General features: G+C 62.6%; 1 protein-coding gene across 7 annotated transcripts in view; it reads right to left on the bottom strand.

Moving 5' to 3' along the window:
* The window catches only part of SPNS3 (sphingolipid transporter 3 (putative)), a 34,798-nt gene that overhangs the window by 1,647 nt on the left and 10,518 nt on the right, over window positions 1-22,633 (bottom strand). For 4 of the 7 annotated variants that reach the window (XM_032322723.1, XM_032322725.1, XM_032322728.1 and 1 more), the window contains 5 exons: window positions 22,420-22,572; window positions 19,143-19,332; window positions 5,882-5,947; window positions 1,023-1,121; window positions 771-942 (listed from right to left, as the gene is read on the bottom strand). In XM_032322723.1, coding sequence (XP_032178614.1) covers window positions 771-942; window positions 1,023-1,121; window positions 5,882-5,947; window positions 19,143-19,332; window positions 22,420-22,572 — 680 coding nt within the window. The remainder of the gene's footprint in view (window positions 1-770; window positions 943-1,022; window positions 1,122-5,881; window positions 5,948-19,142; window positions 19,333-22,419; window positions 22,573-22,633) is intronic. The other 3 variants (XM_032322729.1, XM_032322730.1, XM_032322726.1) reach the window with 2 other exon arrangements.

The raw sequence follows: 22,633 nt of genomic DNA, 5'->3' as shown, positions 1-22,633 counted from the left end.
TCACCTTCAAGGCCACCCCCAAGGTCCCAGCCCCACTGCTTCCCCTGATGACACAGAGTGTCCTGTGCCCCCGTTTCCACGCTGACCTCTCCAGTCTGTTCTGCACACAGCAACCACAGTTGTGCTTTTGCACTATAAATAAAACACCTCGGGGCCTGTCTACAGGAAACGGCACAGAGGCTCCCTCTCAAAGTAAAGGCCATGGTCCCTACAAGACCCCCAGCTGCCTGCTCTGGCCTCATCCCTACCACTGTCCCCCTTGCTCCCACTCCAGCCACACTGGAGTCCCTGCCAGGCCTCAGACATGTCAGCCACAGGCTCACCTCAGGGTCTTTGCACTGGCTGTTTGTCTGCCGGGAGCCCCTTCCCCGCAGAGAGCTGCATGGCTCCCTGCCTCACCTCCTCCAAGCCTCTGCTCCCAGGTCACCTGTGCATCGAAGACCTTTAGGACAATCTTTCAAGAGCTGAAAGCCGCGCCCACACGTTCCCCCTCCCACCCTGGCCTACTTTACGCCTCTCTGTACGTAGCACTGATCACCCTGAACGTACCCTGTCTTCTGCTCTTCCTGTCTGTTTCTTGTCTTTCTGCCCTAGAGCACCCTGGGTGTTCACCCCCCACATCTGGCACATAGCTGGGGGGACGAGGGGGTTAATGGCCACTTTTGAACAAACGGACAAATTAACAAGTGAGATTTCTCGGGGCGGCCTGTGCCGCTTGCTCCCGTGAGGCATAGCCCCAAGCCTGGCGGGGGGGTGAGGGCTGGGGGTACCTGTGCCAGGCTGCCGAGCCCGGGCCTGGTCCGTCTCCAGCCGCAGCGCGGTCAGTAGGAAGCAGCCGCCCCCCAGGGCTATGATGAAGGCGCAGCCCAGGAAGCTGTACTGGAGGCTGAGGAAGGACTGTAGGTAGGAGTCGGGCCGCGCGGCCCTCAGGGTGCCGGAGATCTGCAAAGACAGGCTGCATCTGCCCGTCTGCCTGCCGGCCTGCAGCGGCTGCCCCCGTCCCCTCTGGGAACCCCCCTTACAAGTCCAGTGAGGTAAGGGCTGCCGGCGTCTCCCAGGACGTGGCCCACCATGATCTGAAGCGCCTCAGCTGTCCCCCGGCACCGGGGCACCACCACAGACTGCAAAACACAGGGGCGTCAGGGGAGCTCCAGAGGAGGGCAGAGCATGGGTGCCCCTCCGTCCCGCCTCCGGCTCCCGTCTGGACTGCCTGGGAGCTGCGGCAGGCTGGCCAAGTCAGTGGGACCACAGGGAGTCAGCGACGCCCCACTACCGGGACATCAGGCCCCTCCAAGGGCTGGGGATGCCACAGCCTGGGATGAGGCCCCACTCCTCCAGGGCTTGCTGCGAGGCTGGCAGGCACCAGGCCGGGCTGGGACTCAAGAGACGGGGCAACCCAGCTCAGGGCGAGGAGGCAGGAGTGCAGGCCCACATGGGCACGCGTGGGTGCCCGGGCGGGGCCCAGAGGGCTGGGCCCTTCTCTAGGGAAGTTCAGGCCACACTGGGCAGAGACCAAAGATGGCCCTGTTGAAGAGACCCCCACGCAACGCCTGGAAGAGGGTATGAATTCTGGAACAGAATGTCTGAGCTCCAATCCCAGGCCCCCCACTCAGGAGCTGTGTGACCTCAGAGTCTGCATCCCCAAACAGGGGGACCTACTGGGAGGACAGGTTCGTTACCATTCTTCCTGTGGACAGCAGATCGAAATAATGCCCTGGCCCCAGAACACTTCCAGACCCTTCTGCCTGACCAGCCTTCCCCGTTCTGGCCCAGCGGGAGCATCCCTACTTGTCGTTCAGGATGGACTTTCCCAGATTTCGGGGGCCTGCCCTATAGCCCCTGTGTGTACCCCAACTGAATGCGCACCCCCACCCTGTCCTCCCCCTACCCCCACACTGTCTGGGCAGCAAGGCCCCCATCCGCGTTCTCTCATGCTCCCTGGAGCACAGCAGGGCGCCAGGTTCAGAGGGGACCTGCTGAAAGTCAGCCAAGCGGACGAGGCCAGTAGAACCCAGCTGGAAGCCAGGGGAGGGGTTCAAGCAGCGGCCACACAATCCCAACGGGAGGTACTCCCCCCAGAGACCCTTCCCCAAGACCTAGGTGTCCATAACCTGAGCCCAGGCAAGAAGATGGAATACATGTAACATGTATGAAATGTCTCCTGTCTGCGCCTTATAGATCTCCTGCCCATCTACATCCACTCAGCCACGCCAAGAGGGAGGTAGGATGACAATCCCCATGTCACAGATGAGGGAACTCTCCCCGGGGAGGGTGGGTCACCTCTCTAGGGTCACCCTGCCAGGAAATAGCCCAGCCCGCTCCTCCAGGATCTGGCCGTCGACCGCTTTGCTGTTACAAGCAAGGAGGAGCCTGTCCTATGATCTCTGTGCGCTGTGGGACGCTTGGAAGGCAGAGAGAAGGACAAGCTCAGCTCTGCACGCAGCTGAGGCAGAGGGAGGGGGATGGGCGATGCCGGGGGGGGGGGGGGCGGGGGGCGGGCCAGAGACTGAGCCTCTCTGTCCAGGCGGCCAGAGAAGCTGGACCTGCCCACCCCCACCGCACCGGGACCTGCAGTTAGGCCGGAGAAGGAGCTGAGCTCAGCTTTGCACCAGCCCCTTGTGCCTCCTTCTTGCCCATACTTAGGGGATTACGCACCGCTGGTCCTGGAGGGTAGGCCTCGGGGAAGTCCACGCCGGCGGCTTGGACCCTCGGTCAGGTTCCTTCCACGCCCGCGGGAAGTGCTGGGCCCAAACCAGTCCCTTGCTATCGGGGGCAGGAGTGGTGGATCCCCAACCTGTTCTGTCCTGTTGCCACCAAATGACGCCGGTGGGGTGGGGGGAGCAGGCAAAGCTGGCAATTTTAGGACAAGCTTTGGGTTCCTAAAACTGCAGGCCCACTCTATTCTGAGACAAAGCACCTCTGTTTCTGACTCTCCTTTCTCAGAAGAGCTGTTCCCTTTGTAGCCTGGGGCATAACCCACACCGGCCAAGGGCCCACAGGACATCAGAGCGGCAATCACCAGGTACGCACTCCCTGGCAGCCTGCCTCCTGTGTTCCCCACTCAGCCCTCACAGCCAGCTGCGTTTGGGGGAGGGGGATGGGATGGGCAGGTGGGCAGAACAGGGACGCACTGAGAGTACCGGGATGCAGGAAGAACAGGACGGTGATGCCCTCAGGGGGTGCCGGGGAAACTGGCAGAGGAGGACCCCAGAGGACCGACCTGATCTGGGAGAGATGGTGAGTTCCACTTATGCTCTACTCCCTGCTGCTGACTTTGGGGAGCCTAGCTCCAGGCCCCCCTCGTGGGCCTTGCGAGAGAGCTGGAGACGCCATCAGTCAGGGGCACAGGGAGCTCAGCCTGGGGGGACACGACCCCTGCCTCCCAGGGAGCAGAACCCTCCAGAGAGGGGCTGCTGGAGGTGAGTGAAGGAGCCAGACCCTTTCCCTCATGAGCCTTCAGGAGGCAGGGGCTTCTTGGGGCTCAGGGAGTGAGCCTCCCGTCAGAGGGGTATGGGATCAAGGACGGAGCCTGCAGGGGGTCCGCAGACTGGGAGCCAGCTGTGTCAGAGTGGTGTTCCCCCCGGGTGCTCTGAGGAGCGCCCCATCAGGAGCATGTGAGACGTTTGCGTCCTGAGGAAGCAGAATTTGTAACGAGACCCCCACACCTGGTTCCTACGCTCTCTGAGGTGCCACAGCCCTTGGCCCAGCCAGCCCCTGAGATCTCTGCCCCAGGGAGAGCCTGGGTTCTCCTTGTGCACCGGGGGGCCAGAGAGCAGTCTGCTGTCGTGGGCTGATGCCAGGCGACCCTCGGGACAGGCAGGGCAGGCAGCCAGCTGTTGGACCGCGGGGCCTCCTGCCCTCCTGTGCAGGCTTCTAGCCCGGATCCCACCCTCGCTAGACCCCTCTCTCGGTCCCACCCTCCCTGCCCCTGAGGGACCCCCTGCCTGAGTGCTGGAAACCAGCTTCCTCTGATCCTCCGGGCTTCAGCTACCCCCCAAACCCCACTCCCTGCCCAGCTGCTTGCACTCTAGGCCTCTGTCACCTTCCACACCTGCCCCTCCACGGCACACGGCCCACCCCCCACAGCCTGTCCCCCACCTGCCTTCGGCCCAAGAGCATTCCCTCCTGGAGCCCTCCCACTTTCTCTGAGCTCCAAGGACTGCAAGGATCAGTCAGCCCAGACCCCCGCGGGGTCTAAAGGCAACCTTTCGTGGAGGGGCTTCCGGAAGGGGGGAGCAGAAAGCTTTCCTGGGGTGGAGAGACTGGCTACCTCCAAGCCTGGGGAGGATGGCAGGGAGCACAGCCCCCTGGGCAGCTCCAGACAGCTCCCCAGCAGAGCCAGCCGGGTCAGGCCACGGCTGGCTGGCCCTGACCCCCACACCCCCACGCCTCCCCTCCCCTGCCCCCAGCACAGGCACAGCCCTGCAAAGGTCCTGGAGGTTAATCATTCCTGCAAACACAGACACCGGGTGGGCAGGGGGGACACGGGTGCCGTCCTCGCATATCTGCAGGGCTGCCGGGTGGAAAGCGGGCAGCATTGTGGGGGTGGAGGAAGCTGCAGGGTTCCCAAGATGCCAGTGCGGGGGGTAGCTAAGGTCCCCGTGCCTAAAATGGGCAGCCCCAGGTTAGATGTTGGCCGCACATTCCCGAGTACGGAGAGCTCTTCTGAAGGCCACCCGGCTGACCCCACGAGGCTGGTCATAAACACCTCTCTTCACAGGAAGGAAACTGAGGCCCGAGGCCGTTCGTCGCAGCCAAGTCTGGGCAGGAGCCCAGATCCTCTGCCTGGAGGGAGAAGCAGAAAAGACCCACCAGCCCTGCAGCTGATACACCCCCAGGGCGTCAAAGGGCAGCACTGTCTACACCCGCTGAGCCTGGGCTGTGGAATGGGGGGCAGAATGTCTAGGCAGGGAGTGAGCCACTCCGTCAACAGCAGTAATCAAGCAGGCCCACATGGCCCTTTCAAACTCAGCTTTGAGGGCACAGGAGTCCTTGGGAAGCCAGGAGACGGAACAAGCAGAGCTGTGGCCGGCGCCCTTGTCACATCACACCCACAATAACCCACGAGTATCTCACCCCATTGTCCGCATGGGGAAACTGAGGCCCGAGACACAGAGTGGCTTGCCCACGTCACGCGCGGCTAGGAAATGGCAGAGGCGAAGCTGAAGTCCAGGTGTGGGCCAGGCCCTGGCCCCGGCTGCCTCAGGACTGCACTCAGCCCATCGCCAGGCTCCCTGGCTCCCCTGGGTGTGGGCTGCCCTATGCCAGCCCCTCAGGAGGCAGGAGGAGGCCCAGGTCTGGGGCCCTGAACAAAGCTCACCAGCATCCAAAGTCCTCCCCTGACATCTCCTAGCAGGAGGCGGGAGGCGGGACAGGGGAGCTGCACAGAGAGCACAAGGCTCGGTGAGGGCCACACTCCGGGCAGAGCGGCATCACATGCTGGGCTGGCACCAGCCGCATTGCAGCCCGAGCCGGACCCACCCCCCAGCTCGGTGGCTATCACCCTGAAGTCCCCCACCCCCATCCACACACCCGGAGCCCAGGCCAAAGAGCCGGCTTGCTGAGAAGTGCGGTCAAGGAAGAGGGGGTGCTTGAGAGCCAGCCTGGGCTCCTGTTCTGGCTCGATGCCTTCTCATGCTGTGTGGTCTGGGCCCTTGCCCTCTCTGAACCTCCTTGGTCTGGGCCCCTTGGTCTGGGCCCCTGCCCTCTCTGAACCTCCACCTGCTCATCAGCAAACTGGAGGTGGTGGTCAGTAGATCTGTTTGAGAGTACCAGGATGACCTCGGTCCCCTACCCCACGGTCTCGGAAGGTCCTCCCAGACCTGAACCAGACTCCAGCCCCCTCCCCTCAAAAGGCCCTGGGACCAGCCCCCACACGTACCAGCAGGATGTCAGCAACCACCGCCCAGTTGCAGGACAGAAGCAGCTCCCCGAGGACCAGGAACACCTGTGGACAAGGACCCCAGTCACCAACACCCCCTGCATTGGCTCTTCCCGCCTGCAGAGAGACGGGGCCGGCGAGATTGGTGGGGGAAGAGAGGCCAAACCCCGTCTGCAGTGCCGGCAGCCTCCAGGGTGGGTCGACCCTCCCATCTGGGCAGGCTGCCAGCCAGGACCCAGAGGACAGGGCTGGGCCCCGAGCCTTGATGAATGGCCCCCAGGCCCAGGCCTTGAGGTCCCACCTGGGGCCCAGCAGGAGGGGCCCAGGACTTCTAGGCCCCATCCTATACCACCACACCCGCCCTGCCACCTGCCCCAACCCAGGGTCTGCTGGTGACCGGGGCAGGGGGTGGCCACTGTGGCCTGTCTTGCCCAGCCCCCTGAGCCCCCTGCCCCATGCCAGGGGATTAGGACAGCCCTCATTCCACTCACTCAGGAAGAGCTTAATGAAGCAGCAACAAGGGGGTAAAGTCATTTCTCAGAGCTTCCAAGAGCTTATTGCTGGAGCGGAATTAGTCATTCCTGGAGTCACGGGGCTGTGCCCAGGGCAAACCGCGCTCTGGTTCCCGGAGGCCAGCGAACACCCAGGGCAGAGGAAGTGCAGGAGGCTGGCTTGCGCCTCCCACACCCCAGGCGCGTCCACCATCCACCCTCTGGGCCACCTCCATAGGCGAGGGTCATTACACCCAGCTCCCAGGCCTGCACACCAAGCCCCTTTCTGGAGAACCTCACTCCGGACTCTGGCCTTCTGCAAGGGGAAACTGGCAAAGGGGAGTCAGAGGGAAGCACAGGGCGGGGCGGCCTTGCGGGGAGGTGGCACGGAGCAGAGCCCAGAAGAAGGGGCAGGATTCCCCAGGAGGCAAGCAGCTGGAATATGGACCCCCATGCTGGGAGACCGCCATGCTGGAGGCAGCAGAGCGAGCTCCCTCCGTGCAACCAGCCCCCGTCTCCACCCAGACCGAGGACCTCTGCAGCCCGGAGCTGGGCACCCGTAGGCTGGGGATCGGGAAGTCACTGGGGCAGGTCTCAGACCCACATCTCAGCCTGAGGGGGTCCCACCCAGGCCTTCTGCAGCCACATGAAAGCCAGCCCGCTCTCATGGCCCTCCTTGAGCCACCTGGATGGCCATGCGTCCTGTCCTCACACCCCGCACCCTGGGCAGGGTGCCCGTGTCTCTCCCCGGCTCCCCCATGCCCACAGGACTGAAATATGCCTTCTCCTTCCTCCAGCTGGAGCAGGGTGGAGCCCGACCCCAGAATAGAGCCTGCGGAGAGAGGCTGCGGCCGCAAGCCACCAGGGGTGCCAGGTTTCCTGAGACACACCTGGAAACCGCCCAGCCACCCAACCGCCCAGTGCGGCTTGGCAGGGCAAAGGCCGGGTGGGGAGTGGGAAGCGGCTGCCTCCTGGCCTCGTAATTACACAGGCTCCCCAGGCGCCAGGAGGGCTCGCCCACGAAGGGGCGGCCGCAGCCCCACCTGCCTTGCCCAGGGAACCTGGGAGGTCACCGCTCTCTGGGCCTTGCTTTCCCCGACCCGGAGGGCAGTGGGCTTCCCTCGGCTTGTGCCCCTGTGTCCCCCGTGCGCTGAGTGCAAATGGGGTCTTGGAGCTCAGGGGCTCCCATGGCCGACTCAGACTCAAGTAAACACCCCAGCCAAAGGGCCCCTGTCTGGCCGGCTGTCCAGCCCCAGGACCTCCTGGATGCCCTCCTATGCCCAGAGGGCCCCGGGCGCCTCTCAGCAGCCGGTCCTGAGCTCTGTCTCTCCTCCCGGCTGCCATACCCCGGCACTCACCCTGTGCGGCTGCGCCAGCAGCCAGGACAGACCCCAGTACAGGCTGCCCCCAGCAGCCCGTCGTGCCTGCCTCTCGTCTGGGAAAGCCTGCTGCATGCGGTCACTGGAGCTGGACGTGGGGTGTGGGTCCTCCAGGCTTGCTGTCCGCTCTGCTCCCTAACATCGCTCAGATCAGCCCCCCTCCTGCCGCGGCTGACCTGCTCCAGGCCTCCCTCTCCTCCTCCCCGGTTCCCAGGCCCCACCATGCCTCCTGACCCTGGCCCCCAAGGGGACTGGCAAAAGGGAAATCTGACCCTGCCCTTGTCCCCTCAGCACCTTGCAGCGCCCTGCACCCGACTCATGTTCCCGGGAGAGAGGGCCTGGCAACGCTGCCTGGAGCCCCCCAGCCCCCGGCTTCCCCGTTTCAGACCCAAGACGGCCCCTGTGGCTGGAGCAGCGATGATGTATGTCCCGGCCTTAGTCACCCCGGCCAGAGACACGCGCTCACACCCGTACGCGACTGCTGTGACTCACGCACATGTTCTCACACACGCTGCAGCCACACGAGTGTGCACAGATGCATGTGTGTGCGAGACCTCACCGTGCACACACGTTTGCACACGTACATGGACACGCATAACCAGGGACACACAACTCACACCGCAAGCATGCGCTGCATAGACAACATTGATGACTCAGAGCACTGCCGCGTTTGGCGTGTGTCGGCAGACAGCGGTGTCTATGCCGGGGCCGACCTTCGGGCGAGTGAGCGGGTCCACGTGTGTTCTGGTGGCCTCGCGGACGTGCACACCTGTCCTTGTGCACACACAGGTGGGCGTGGGGAGGGAGCCAGAGGGAAGGCAGAATGCCTGCGGGGAGGGGGTGCTCAGCCTGAAGGCGGGGAGGGGCTGTTGTCCCGCAGCGGCCGTAACTGAGCTCTGAACTGCACGGACCCTAGGCCTCGCCAGGAAGGGGGACGGCAAGCAAGCACCCCCCCATGGGCTCCGAAGACAGGGACAGAGCTCAGACCCGAGCTTCCCCTCCCTCGGACCAGCTCCATGCCCTGTGCGGCTAAGCTGGGCAGGACAGGCCCCAGCACATGCTGGCCGCCAGCAAGCTGCCAGGCCGGCTGGCACACTCTGCCCCTCGGCCTGCCAACCGGTAATTGCAGGGACTGGCTTCAGGGCGTGAGGGCCCTGCTCAGTTCCTGGGGGGCCAGCGGCCTGGGAGGCAGGCAGGCAGGGAGCGAGGCCGTGAGCAGGCTGGGTTCTGCCATCCTCCTGGAAGACTCAGCAGACTGCGGCCCTCTAGGTGGGCATTGCTGCCCGTCCAGGAAGAGAAACCTGCTAGATCCTGGTGGGGGGTGAGGCACGGCCCTCAGAGGAAGGGCAGGGTGGTCCCTCTTGGTCTCTCCAAGCAGCCCCTGGCAAGGCTGTCTACTCCCGCTCAAGATGCAAGACAACGAAAACCCCCCCAGGACCGGGTTGTTGGACAGCCCCCCAGAGCTGGGGCACCTGCACAGCCCAGCTGCCAGGCCACCCCAGAGCCCAGAGGCTCCTCAGCTGCCCCTGACCACAGCTGTGGTGGCCACACATGGTGGCTGAGCCTGCCAGCTCCTCCCTGTGCCCCGTGGGCAGCGGGCGGGATAGATGCCCCCATCCTGGGTCCTTGCTCTGGAGTCCTCAGGGCTGAGGGGGGTGGCATCCCCTACCAGAGGCTGAGGCCATGGTGACCGCTGAGCGGGCACCTGGAGGTGGGTAGAGACTCTGAGTTTGGATCTCGTTCAGGCTGGAAGGGGCCTTACCCATCGTCTGGGGCAACTCCCGGGCACAGACGGAGAGCTGGATGGTACCACTGACTTCCCTTCCCCCCAGAAGGGAGAAGGAGTGAGTCGGAAACAAATTGTTTTTCACCCAAGAACAAAACCTAATGACACAAACGTGGCATACTGGTAGCCGAGGGAAGAGAGAGACAGATAGTTCTGGAGGGCAGAGCTTCTCCGCTCAGCCTCCCCAAAGCCCCCATCTCTGGGGGAGTAGACTGAGTGGGGGTCCTTTGTTCCCACTCCTAGCTGGGCACCAGTGGAGGGGCTGCTGGGGAGAAGCAGGGAGAAGCGGAGAAGGTGAGTGACGACCCCGTTACGGAGTCTGTTCAAGGCCAGAGGAGCTCGATGGGAAGGTAGGTAGAAGGACTCTGCGCACCAGAGCTTTGATCTACCTCCCAGAGGGCCGCTGGGGCCAGGCATCAAACGAGGATTCCCGATGCCTTACCAGAACCCCAGGGAAGCCTGGGACCTGACCGGAACCTGACCGGAACCCCAGAGAAGCCTGGGAGAGCCACTCCGAGGGGTCAGAGCAAGCTCAGCATCACAGCAGAGCCCACGCCCAGGCTCGGCACAGAGGACAGAGAGGAATGAGAAGGGCAGAGGAGACCGGGACTTCCTTATCAATGGACCCGGCTGGCGCCTTCCCAGCCCACACATTTGAAGGCGTGAATGGCCGGGAGACAGAGGCCCACACAGCAAGCACCAGCAGCCAGGAACCAAGGCCCGAGGCCCATGACACACAAGGGTCTGAGAGCTGCCAACGACCACCCCGTGAACCTGGGCGTGAGTCCTTGCCCCGTCGGGCCTTCAGATAACACCGTGGACCTTGGGCCAGCACCCACCTCGGCCTGGGGGAGACCGTGAAGCGGAGGGCCCCGCCGGGTCTGGCCCAGCACCTAACCCCAGAGGCTTGGAGACAGCACGCGTATTATCTTAAACGGCTGAGTTCGGGGTGATTTGCTACACAACACAAGATAACTCATTCGCTGACTGGGACACTGAATTTCAAGAACAAATAATGAAATCTTCAGGTATCCAGCTGGGAAAAAGAAACAACATGTAGGAATTTTTTTAAACATTAGGGTAACAAGGGGCACCTGGGTGGCTCTGTCGGCTGAGTCTGACTCCTGGTTTGGGCTCAGGTCGTCTTGTGGGTCGTGAGATGGAGCCCGCGGGGGGCTCCGTGCTCAGTGGTGTCTGCTTGAGATTCTCTCCCCTGCCCCTCCCCCACTAACCCTTACGCTCTCTCTCAAATGAATAAAAGCTTTTTAAAAATTTAGGCTAACTTTATCCTCCGCAGCAATAATTGAGCCAAAACACGAGAAAGAATGTAAAGCGACAGAGAAGGAAACTGATCCAAGGGTCAGTTAGAGCCAGTCGGTGCTGCTCAAGGAAGAGTTGACGAGAACACGGCCTCACAGACAGACCCAAGCAGCAGTCTGTCCGGTACAGACGACCTCAACCCCGAAACCGTCAGGTAGGAGTCGAACTCGAGAGAAGACCAGGAATGGACATTGCTGGACGTTGAGCCCACTCAGCAAGGGATTCTCCCAAATGATGGTGAGGGTCATGCCTGGAGTGTGGGGGTTGTACTCCAGAAAAAGCGAAAATGATCACAGAACACGAACCGGGAGCTCGGGAGGGAAGACGGGTGGCGGATGCGAAGGCAGGTGTCCTCTCCCAACGCTTAGGATGCACCAGTTAGTCCAGAATCTTTAAGTCATTTGAACTTGAACAATCCCTTCTACTTCGCTTCAACTTCCTCAGGAAAATTCAGGTAAGTTTACTAAACAGATGAGTCCATTTCCAGGAAATATCTAGCATGAACAGATCGCTGGGGATGGAAAGTCGACCGGGGTACCCGGGCTGGGGGAGGGGCAGCTTGGCAAACGGGGAGGGACAGATTAACAGACACGAACCTTCCTTTCTGGGGTGGTGAAAGTGTTCCAAGCTAGATGTGACAATCGCTCAGCTCTGAATGCACCGGAGCCGGTGAAGGCCCGGTGAGCGGGGACGGGCCACAAATTCCTTCTCAGTCTGTCTGGTGTTGAAATTACCCTCCTACATGCCCCGGTTTAACAAAATACCGAGGGAAACATGAACTGGCATGCGTGCGTCTGCAGAAACACGGGGAGCGACGGTCCCCTAGCCGACGAACGGGGCCCAGATGCTGAGCGGAGACAATTCTGGGGACAAGAACGTGGGTCACTGCTACGTTCCTCGCTGTGCTTTCCCGCGTTGCCGTTCGTGTTTCGAGCTCCCCGAGAAGGAAGACAGGAATGGGTGCGGTGGGGCGGGCTGAGCTGTCAGCCCCACTCCGGACCTGGCGGTGGAGCGGGGGAGCACCCATGGCCCGGCCTGGCGCGCTCAGAGTCCCGCGTGGCCTCCCACTCCGTGCACGCGCCCCCCTCGCCGCCCGCTCAGCCTCGCGGTGGCACCTGACTGCCGACACCTCCCTCCTGAGGCTCAGACTCACGCCTGGTTGTCTGCAGCGAATGTCCAAGGAGGCATCTCGAATTTTACACGTCGAAACTCGAATTCGTAATCCTACCCTGTCAGAAACAAAGCTCTACACTTCCCTCGATGTCCCGGGTCAGCCTCTGACGGCGCGCAGCCCGCCAGGGTCACCCTGATCCTCCCCCGCCCCCCGATTCCCAAGGCACAAGGAAATCCTGTTGATTCTACTTCCAAAACATACCAGAACCCAACCTCGTCTCCACACGTCCTCCCCCCACCCCGGGCCCACGCCATGGCCAGACCGTGCCTGTCTTACCCACAAGCCTCCTGCCTGTTTTCCCTGTTTCTTTGTCCATTCTCATTCTACCGACAACGTGGCCTCCAGGGAGACCCCGTCAAATCCCGAGGAAGTCAGTGGCCACCACATAATCGTGCTTCTTGGTGCCCACACCCTGCCAGTCACGGTGAACCACACCAGCCTGCGCCTTGCTCCCACCGATGAGCTATGGACAGCAGCGGTGCCTCTCCCGGCTGGGCCTCGGGAGCTGCGGCAGCCTCCGTCTGCCCCTCCCTGGAGCGCTGGCCTGAGACGGTCCCGCAGGAAGGCAGTCTACACAGCAGAGGACACGTCCACTCGCAGAAGGCAGGAGCCCCCGCTCAGAGACAGACAGGAGAGAAACAGACGTTCCAGCCCACCCGTCTTCCAGGCCCAGGCAGCCACGCAAGGGAGGGCAGGTGGAAGCCGCCAAGACACTGAAGCATAAGAAGTAACAAATCACTGTTTCGGGGGCGACTTGTTCCGCGGCAACAGGTCCCAGCTACAAGCCCACGAGACAGACCAGTGCGTGACTGCGCAGTGACTCCCCGGGTCTCCCAAAACTTGAGGCCACGGTCGTCCACAGACAGGGTTCTGCACCCACGGCCACTACCTCTGACCTTATGTCCTCTGCTGTTCCCCGGCTCGCCCCTTCCAACCACAATTCCTTAAACCCACTGGCCATGATTTCCCCCGAGGACCCCTTCGCCAGCGGCTCCCTCCGCACTGCACCCTGACATCCGCCCGGCCCCATCCCTCGGTCTGCCAGTGAGTGTCACCATCTCGGCAAGTCCTCGCGGACCACCTGGCCCGGCCCCAGTCCCTCCCCTTGTCCTCCTTCCCTGCTCTGTCGTCCTCCACAGAACACATCCCCACCTAGTGTACCACTTACTGCACGTTTAATGTGCTACCTACATGTTTTTGCCTGTTTTGTTCAGTGTGGGATCCCCAGGGCCTGAGACCATGCCTGGCACGCAGGAGGGGCTTGGGGAGTGTCTGGTGAGTGAGTGTTTCTGCTCGTTCCCAGCCACCTTGCCCTGCTGAGCTCTGTGCCGTGAGCCCCTCGGGGACCTGCAGGGGCGGGAGGCTGAAGACCCCACGCCAGTTTCCCGCCTGTGAGGCCAGAGGAGCAGGTGGGACTAGGATGGGTGGCCCACACCTATGGGGTTTCAGAGCTGCGCGCCCAGAGGACCCCAGGTAGTTACCCTGAGACGGCCACTGAACATGTCCCCTGCTCCGTCAGCAGCCCCATCAAAAGACTGACCCTCCCCTTGATTCTGAGCAAGCAGCCGTGGCCCCAGCAAAATGCACAATGTGGACAAAGTGTTGCTGTGGGACTTTCCAGGGTGGGTCAGAAGGCAGCATGGCGTCACCAGGCCCTCACGGGATGCCGGACCTTGGGGGCCGGCCAGCCGCCGTGTTGTGAGAAAGCCCCGGCCGGCCACGTGCGGAGGACCCAGGCGGCTGGTCCAACTCCTAACCCTGCCCCATGCTGCCCCGTTCACCTCAAGAGGGAAAAAGATAGGTTATCCCCACCACAACCCACCCAGACTGCAGACTTATGAGCAAAACAAGTGTTTCTGTTGTTTTAAACCACTGGGTTTCCTCGCGTGCCCCTGGTGCCTGGCGTGGGCTCGGAAGTTCATCAAGCTCCTCGGGAAATCCAAGAGGTCAGGATGGGCAAACCACGTTACAGAGAACTGGGGCTCAGCAAAGGCCAGCCCTCACCCCAGCTCACACAGCTGGCGATGCGGTCACGGGAACACCGTGCGTCTGTCCCTGAAGGCTCAGTGCCCACGGGCTCCCGTCCCCTGACCCCTGCCCCTCCGTCTGGACCACGAAGCCCGAGGAGGCATGGCCGACATTCAGGCCGTCCTCCAGCCACAGTGGTGGCGATGCTGGTGACGGTGAACCCCTTCTCCTCCGAAGGGCAGGAGCTCTGGGAAAGCGGCCAGGGAAGGGAGTGTGAGCCAAGACCTGCTGTGCGTGTCTGGATCCTCATTAGCAGCCTCGAAGTCCACTTCCCCTGCCAAGGGGCCGGGGCGGAGGGGCGAGAGGCAAGGCTCTGCGGAGGTGGGCTCCGGCCATGGGCCCCCCGTGAAGGTCCCGAACCAGACGTCATGAGCTTAGAGACCCTCTCTCCCCGGAAACCCAGCACAACGTTGCCCGGATCCGTCCTCGCTGAGCAGCGGGCCAGACGCTCTCCTCAGCCGTGCACACCCGTGCCAGGCCCATCCGGCACGACGGTGTGGGCACACAGAGACGCACACACACGAGGTCACGCGTGTCCACACACACGTCTACAGACCAGAATATGTCCGTCCTGCAACGCACGCTCACATGTGCACACGTGCCCGCATTTCCACACGCCCTTCCCAGGAAGCCGGCTCTGTCTCCCTGGACGGTCGGAGACGATGCAGGAAAAATTGTCTGGTTCCTGGGAGCTGGGAAGTGAAGGGACGTACGGCCCATGGACGGATGGATGGAAGAGACGCAAGTGACTCTTCTTCTGAACACAAGGCGATCCCTCAGCCGTCTTTAGACACCCTTTCTGACACGGACCCCGGACGTCCCCCAAACCTGCTGACAGGCCTTCTGGTGGGCCGCAGACTGTCCCTGCCCATTAAGGTTTTAGGGGTGACATGGTGTCTAACTCTCCATCAGCACCACCCTGGGGACGCCCGTCCCCAGCCGCCGCCTCCTCCAAACCCAGCACACCTGCCCACAGCTCTCTCCCAGGAGGTGAGTCCCTGCCCCTCCTCGTCATCCCACACCCCCCATGCTCCCCCCAGAGTCATCAGGGAATTTCTCCAAGGTTCCTTGGGACCACGGACTTCTCCTGCCTCCGCGGGGCTGCTGTGGCCCACGCCTTGCCACCTCACTGGATCAGGGCATTGGTCTAGCGCTGCCCACGCCGTGTCCAGAGAAGCCAGACTGATCTTTACTAAATGTGGGCCGATAACAGAAGAACAACAGAGAAAATCACTAAAACCAAAGGGGGCAGCAAACGGATCCTGACCGGAAAGAAAGGACAGACACGTGTCACTAAAACCAGGAGGGAGAGGCGCACGCCTGCCGACCTCACGGACACCTCGGGTCTGGAAGGGGTTACCACGGACACGTCAGACACCGACACAAAGGTACAAACACTTAGAAAGCCGCCAGCTATCGAGAATGACAAAGATGTAAAAAACCTTAATGGATCTGTCCCAAGCAGACGCCAAGTCAGTCATCAGGAGACTTGCCACCAGCAACAGCCCAGACCCGATGGCTTCACTGGTGACTCCTGACAACGTCTAAAGATGAATTAATGTAATCGTTCCCAAACTCTTCCCGAAGATGGACTTGCCGGGGCTTTCCATAGGGTCGACCCCTGATGCCAGCACCACAAATCACGAGGATGCTGCAGGCCACTGTCCCTCGTGAACACAGACGAGGTCCCAGCCACACGGCCACGAGCCCATGTCAGCGGCACCAGCCTGTGACGGTAACACGACCGAGACACAGTCCACACCGGGAAGACAAGATGGGCTACCACGCAACAGTGGTGAGTGCCCCATATCGATAAAGGAGAAGCCACCCGGTCACCTGGACAGACCCCCCCCCGCCCCGCCCCATGCAAAAGCCCCTCACTCCCAGTCAAAGCTGGTCCCGCTCGACGCATGCAGGCCCCCTGTGACCCCGTCCTCCTGTCCTCCTGTTCGTCCCGCCACACTGAGCAGAGGGTCCTCGTGGTTCCTCAGGCCCAGCAGGTGCGCGGCTGCCTCAGGACCCTAATGAGCCCCCAGCCCCCCTTCACGTCCTGCAGGAGGCCTTAGGTCCTCAGCCAGCACGGCCTCCAGGGGAGCCCGCCCCCGACGCTCCCATCTTCCTTATCGAAGCATGTGCCCTCGGAAATACTGCGACACGCGCTCATGTGACTCACCTGCCCGCTGCCTCCCTCAGGGGGGACGTAACCCCCAGCGGCCGCGCTGCTTTCGTGTCACCCGCCGCCCTGACTGCGGCACTGAAACCAGCACGCCCCTCACACGTGTTTGTTGAGTGAATGAATGATGTGAATTCCTGGTGCTGTGTCCCAGGCCCAGCACTGAGGAGGATGGGAACCGCCCTGGGTCCCCCGGGGCTGGGAGAGGGGTCAGAGCCTGAGCAAGAGACACTGAGAGCCCCGGGAGTGGAGCGAGGGTGGGGCCCGGTGGTCAGCAGAGGCTCCGTGGATGGATGGGGCAGGGAGGGAGCCACGAGGGGCCTGCAGGGGGGACGGGGCTGCGAAGGCCATCCAGGAGTCCACTGGGGGCTTTGGGAGCCGGCAGGAGGAGCTGGACCCGGTTCCAGAGGCCCCAGGGAGCCCGGGAAGGTCCACGGTATCCCTGGTCATGTGGGGAAAAGAGACCATGGTAGGTGAGCAGGGAGGCCAGCGGCCCAGGAAGGCGGCTCCTGGCACAGGGCCCGGAGAAAGACAGAAGGCATGTGCCGTGCCAGGCAGAGGGCACCGGCAGAAGAGTGCAGGCCCGGACGTGTGAGGGTTCTGTGACCGGCGCCGGGCGGGCAGGCAGGACCCGGGTCGTGAGCCAGAACATCCATCAGACGGAAGCATGGAGAGGGCCTCTGCTCAGGAGGTCCAGAAGGTTCCGCTCTCCTCCTGGAAGGCTGGAGCCAGGCCTAGGGGGGCTTTATGCTGTTGGTACCATGGCCAGGCCTGAGCACGAGCCCCAGAAAGGAGCAGCATCCCGGCACCCGAGGGAGGAGGGACTCATCCCGGGCCTGCCCGCCGTCCTGCCCTGCAGCCCCTCACCCCTGTGCCAGGCATTGAGAATCTCTCCCGCTGGCCCTGTCAGCCAGAGCGCAGTTTCATCTCCAGACAAGCCGTCCAGCTCTGGAGAGGTGCCAGGCTGCAGAGGGGAAGACAGCTGTGTCCCCTGAACACAGCCAAGGAGCAGTCTCCAGAGCCAGCCAGGACCACGGCAGAAGCGGGCCTGGCAGGGGTCCGGGCCCCCGCCGCTGCCGGAACAGGCCTGTAGTGGGCCTCCATCTGCCTTCAAGGTCGGGCCCACGCGGCCCCCGCCAGCCGGGATGCTGGTCCCACTCGGGCTCCCGCTCCCTCAGCCAGGACGCCGCCAGTGCCCGTCCAGGCTCTGCTCCTCCCCTCAGGGACCACAAGATCAGTACAGCATCTGCGAGCTGAGTCTCCATCTCCTCTGTCCCACGGTCTGTGCTGCTGTCTCTAGGCCTCTGTCTTCCAATCTGTGAGCGGCGGGGAGAAGCCCTTCCCCACAAGGCGCTGTGAGGGCCACGTGCAGGCACGCGCAGAACACGAGCCTGTGGGACCCGTCTGTTCGCCAGGGACTCAGCCAAAGCCCACCCACGGCTGGACATGGGTGAGCAGCGCCCACACCGAGAGACGCACCAGCCCCCGCGACAGGCTTGGGGAGGAGCGTGCTGTCCCCCTCCCCACCCTGGGCGCTGCAGGGCGTTCATCTGAGGAGTGAGGATGCGGGTGAGGGGCTCTGGGTGGCCCAACCGCAGTCAGAGGACGCCAGCAACACGCCCACCCTCCCGCGCCAGACAGCACCGCGAGGACACCCCAGCTCATCGCCCGGGAGCATCGGGATGACAGGGCGGGGCACGTCCCGAGTGCAGGCAGGGGTCGGACAGATGCCACGGAGGGGAGACAGGCCTGAGGGTCCCAAGAGGGGAGCCCTGCAGGGTCCAGGCAGGAGCGGCCAGAAGGGAGGCCACCTTGGAAACAAGCAGGGGGAAGCCGTGCCAAGACAGAGGCAACAGTGTCACCTGCACCGAGAACCAGACGATGCAAATAGCAGGGCTCCAAGACCCACAAGGGGCCCCTGTGCACAGAGCCAGCGGCATCTGGGCCCCAGCAGAGCAACCCCAGACTCCGGGAATCCTGCCCCGACCAAGCCGGCCGCAGCTCCCTCTTGCCCCAGTGCGGGGCTCTGGGCCTGGACACAGAGTATGCCGATGCGGAACCAAGGCTGTGGTTGAAATGGGACCTGGCTTTTCCAGGGCACGAGGGTAACAGGAAAAGCAATGAGATCTGGCTGTGGGATCTGGCCATGGGCTGTGATTTGCCTTCCGAGTCCAGCCTGCTCAGGGGCATCTGTTTCTGTGGTGGGGACCCCAGGGCCTTGGGACAGGAGGAGAGGGGAAGGGGAGCCCATCTGGCGGGGGCAGAATCATAGGTCCCTTCCCACTGGGTGGGACCATCAGGGCTGGGGGATGGGGAGCTATGTGTTGGGGGTGCACACAGCTCCCCAACACACTGCAGTGCCCAGTGGACCCACACATGTGCTGAGCCCAAGCATGAGCGTGGGATGGTCCGCAAAGGCTCTTGGAGAAGCCATTGCACAAGGCATGGCGGATGAGCAGTGTTCAGGACGCCCAGGAGGGGCAGTGCCCTGGCAGAGGCCGGGAGGTGTGAGCGGTGTGAAGCAGTGACAGGAACATGGGTTAGTGTCAGACCATCCCACAAGGGCGCTGGCCTCGGCCACGGCCCATACGGGCCTCACGGCCCCCCTCACACCCTCTGTGTCCTCGAGCTCCCAGCGTATCGGAGCCGTCAGTCCCGCTCTCTCCAACCAGAGCATTAACCAGGTCAGAGGACAAGCCTTAGAGTCAGGGCCGCTCAGGCTCGAAGCCCAGCTCTGCTCCTTCCCAGCTGTGCTGCTCTTGGTAAACCTCCGTTTACCCGTCTGTGAAATGGGGGTACCAGAGGCTCCCTGGGCGACTTCAGAGGTGGAGGCTGGGCATGGAAGGAGCCCACGTGAACAGGGGCGACCCACTCCCCATGCCCCGCACCGTGCCAGTGGCTCTCACTTACGTAGGAGGCCAGGAGAGTGACCCGGGCCAGGATGAGAGCCAGGAAGAGGCAGGGGGCGGCGGCAAGCAGGCTGCAGGCGCAGATGAGGGGCTCAGCCCGCGGGTTGACTTTCTTGTACCTCCTCGCAGCCTCTGCTCCCAGGACAACCCCAATGATGCCGGTCACCACAGTGAGTATCCCAAAAATCAGGCTGAGGACAAAGAATAGAGCAGGGTCCGTGAGCCAGGCGGGGTTGGCCCTGTCCTGGGGCTCGGCCCCCAGTGCAGGACCGGGTACCTATGGTGAATGTGGCTGTGGACCCCTCCCTCTCCCTCCAAACCAAGGCTCCAGGGTCCTCAGGGTCCTGATCAGGGGCCCATATACTCTCCCTCCCCCATCCCCATTCCTGCCTCATCGTGGGGATCTCACCAGCCATGGGGGCGACCGGCCCACCACCCCCACCTCCAGGGAGCTTCTCCGACTACCCCCCATCCCAAAGCTCCCCTCTCAGAAATCTCAGCTGCCCCACTCTGGCCCCAAGCAGCTCGCCTTCTCACTCCGCACACAGTTGGGAATGGAGGCACGGGAATGTTTATTTGTTGAGCTCCTAGGATACACCTGGCCCTCATCAAGCTTTGCACACACCCTCCCGAACCCCACTGTTCCACGCGGCCTTTGCAGAGCTCTCAAGCTGCCCCCGCCTGCCACACTCCCTTTCCCACCCACTCCCCCCTCCAGCTGCACTTGGCTCCCCGGCACCCGCCCAGGGAGAGCCGGCCCTCCAGAACAGACCCCACAGGTCCCCAGAGCGTGTGTTCCAAAATACAGATCTCCCAACCCCCACTGGAAACCATCCACCGGCTCTCAGACACCCACCGGATTCGTGCCAGCCCACGTGACGCACGTGGCCCTTCCTTCATGGTCTCATCCTAGTTGACCTCAACACTGTGCCCCTAGCTCCAACCTCTTCTGCCCCCAGGCGAGTTTCTGTCCCCACTTCAGACTTTTACTCCTCCATCGGGTTAAAGCCTCTGCCTTCGACTCCGGTCATGATCTCAGGGTTCTGGGATCAAGCCCCGCATCAGGCTCTCTACTCAGTGGGGAGCCTGCTTCCCCCTCTCTCTTTGCCTACTTGTGATCTCTGTCAAATAAATAAATAAATCTTTAAAAAAAAAAAAAAGTCCTGCAAGTTCTATGCTGACCCTCTGCACAACAGGCCTGGTGAAGCAACAGTCCGGCTCCTACTTCTGTGCCCCAGGGGCGGGGAGTTCACTACCCCCACACAGCCCCTTCCCTGTGCACCAGCTCTGAGTGGCGGGAGTCCTCCCAGGGCCGGAGCTGGAATCCTGTGTCCTGGAGCTTCCTGCCCTTCTGCGTCCTCACCCTGGGGTAACCCCAACCACGGAGTGGGGACTAACAGCTGAGGTGGGTGTGGAACCCCAGCACTGGGACCTTCTACCTGCTCTGTGATGGGCTGAATGGTGCCCCCCACAATGGCTAGGTCCTAACCTCCAGAACCTTGCAACACAGACTTCGGCGCAAAACAGACTTTGTCTATGGGATTCCGTTAAGCATTCTGAGATGGGGGATTATTCTCCATGTTCGAGGGTCCCTACAGGCCACCGCCAGCATCTCTGTAAGAGGGAAGCTCAAGGAGACTTGAGACACAGAGGACAAGGCAACAGGACCACGGCCGCAGAGACTGTGGATGCGGCCACATGCCGGGGCACACCAGCAGCCCCCAAAGGAGAAGAGGCAGGAGGACTGCCCCCTGAAGCCTTGGAGGGGGTGTAGTCTCTCAGAGCTCCACTCTGGCCCCGTGAAACCCCTCTGGAGGCCCAGCCTCGGGACCTTGGAGAACAATTCTTTTGCTCTAAGCACCACACCTGTGCCACTTGCCACTGGGGCCTACACATCGCTGGCCACACAGGGTCCATGGAGGAGCCCAGTCGGAGGACAAGGCCAGCGCTGAGAAAGGGGAGCTGACTTACCCCAGGATGCAGAGCCAGAGAGCGTCAGACAAGAACATGAGTTCTACCTGTCCCCCCGCAATGTGTCCGGGCCACTGCAGGACCCCCGACGTGTCCAGGCTGCTGTGGGACTTTGAGGGCCCCGTCTGTGTCCCCAGGAGAGAACAAGCTAGCGGTAGAGCCGAGACCAGCAGCACAATCTCGCAGGCTGCCTTCCTGCGCTCTGTCCCTGAGGCTTCCGCATGAGCACCTGCCCTGTCCCAGGCCACGACGTTCAAGTCCCCAGCAGTCACAGGAGGCTCCGGCCGCTCCAGGATGCGGCACTGGGAGCACCGGCCCCAGAGTCAGACGGGTCTGAGGCTGGGTCTGCGGCCTGGACGGCTCATTAACCTTTCTGACCTCCCATCTTCTCGCTCCATAACACGGAGCAACAGTTTTGCCATAAACACTCAGAGGGTCTTCCAGGTAAATGCTCCCCATTCCGGCTTGAACTAATGAAGAGGCTTAAGAAGTAACGATGGGAAAAGGGAAGGGAGCTCCGGGCGGGCCAGCCAGGCCAAGGCACAGACACGCAGGAGGCATGCAGCATTCTAGAAATCACGTGAGCTCCTTCCAGGCTCCATGGGGGAGATGGAGACAGAGGGGAGGCCGGGGACAAGGAGGGGGACACGGGTGTCAGGGGGCTACACACCATGTCCATGAGCCTCGAGGAGCTCAGCCCCTGGGTACTGAGAAGCCAAGCAGAGATGAGGAGGAGGAGGAGAAAGGGAGTAACGGGGGCCTGGGGCTGAGCTGGAGAGATGCTGGCCTGGGCACAGCGCAGGACAAGGTGGGGACAGGAGGACGCTGCCCTCCGGGTGGCTTTTTCCCCCACCCCAACATTCTGGCAGCTTTCCTGGGACTCTTGGGGCCCCAGATGAGGCAAAGAACACGAGTCAGTGCACGTGCAAACTTCCCAGCCCCGAAAGGGATGCAGCATCCCCGGACCTCGATTTGCCATCTGTGAACGGGGAAGGCCTCACACCGCAGGTCCCACCGTCCCACAGGCCCCTCAGAAGCCTCACTCCCATACCAAGTGCCTCCCAGACCCCCACAGCAGCCCAAGAGCAGGAGAACTGGGGCCCAGAGGGGACGAGGCTCCTCTCCTGTGGCCCCCCAGAGCCCTAGGACCTCAGCCGGAGCAGATCCGGGCCTGCCGTGCCGCCAAGGTCCCAAGTCCTGGTTTCTGCACAGAGACGCTGATCTCGGGGGCTCAGAGCGGCCAGAGCACTTGCCCGCCAGGAGCCCCCTAACCTGGGCAGCGCCCGGGACTCCCGGAGGCCCCTCACCTGTCCTGGCTATTGCACGGATCCTGGAAGCAGGGAGGCTGCAGTCCATGCACCACACGGGCCTCAAACAGAAACTTGGGGGCCCAGAAGCCCAGGGCTCCAGTCACAAAGGTTATGGCCGTCACCCCAAGGGTGGACCACACAAAACTCCAGCTGCAAGAGAAAGTGCCCTGGCTGAGACCCCTGGGAGAGGGCCAGGGCTTCGGGCTGGCTG

This window comes from Mustela erminea, chromosome 18 (genome assembly GCF_009829155.1).
Source record: "Mustela erminea isolate mMusErm1 chromosome 18, mMusErm1.Pri, whole genome shotgun sequence".
In the NCBI taxonomy this organism is placed as follows: domain Eukaryota; kingdom Metazoa; phylum Chordata; class Mammalia; order Carnivora; family Mustelidae; genus Mustela; species Mustela erminea.
This window is presented reverse-complemented; position numbering and strand designations above follow the sequence as displayed.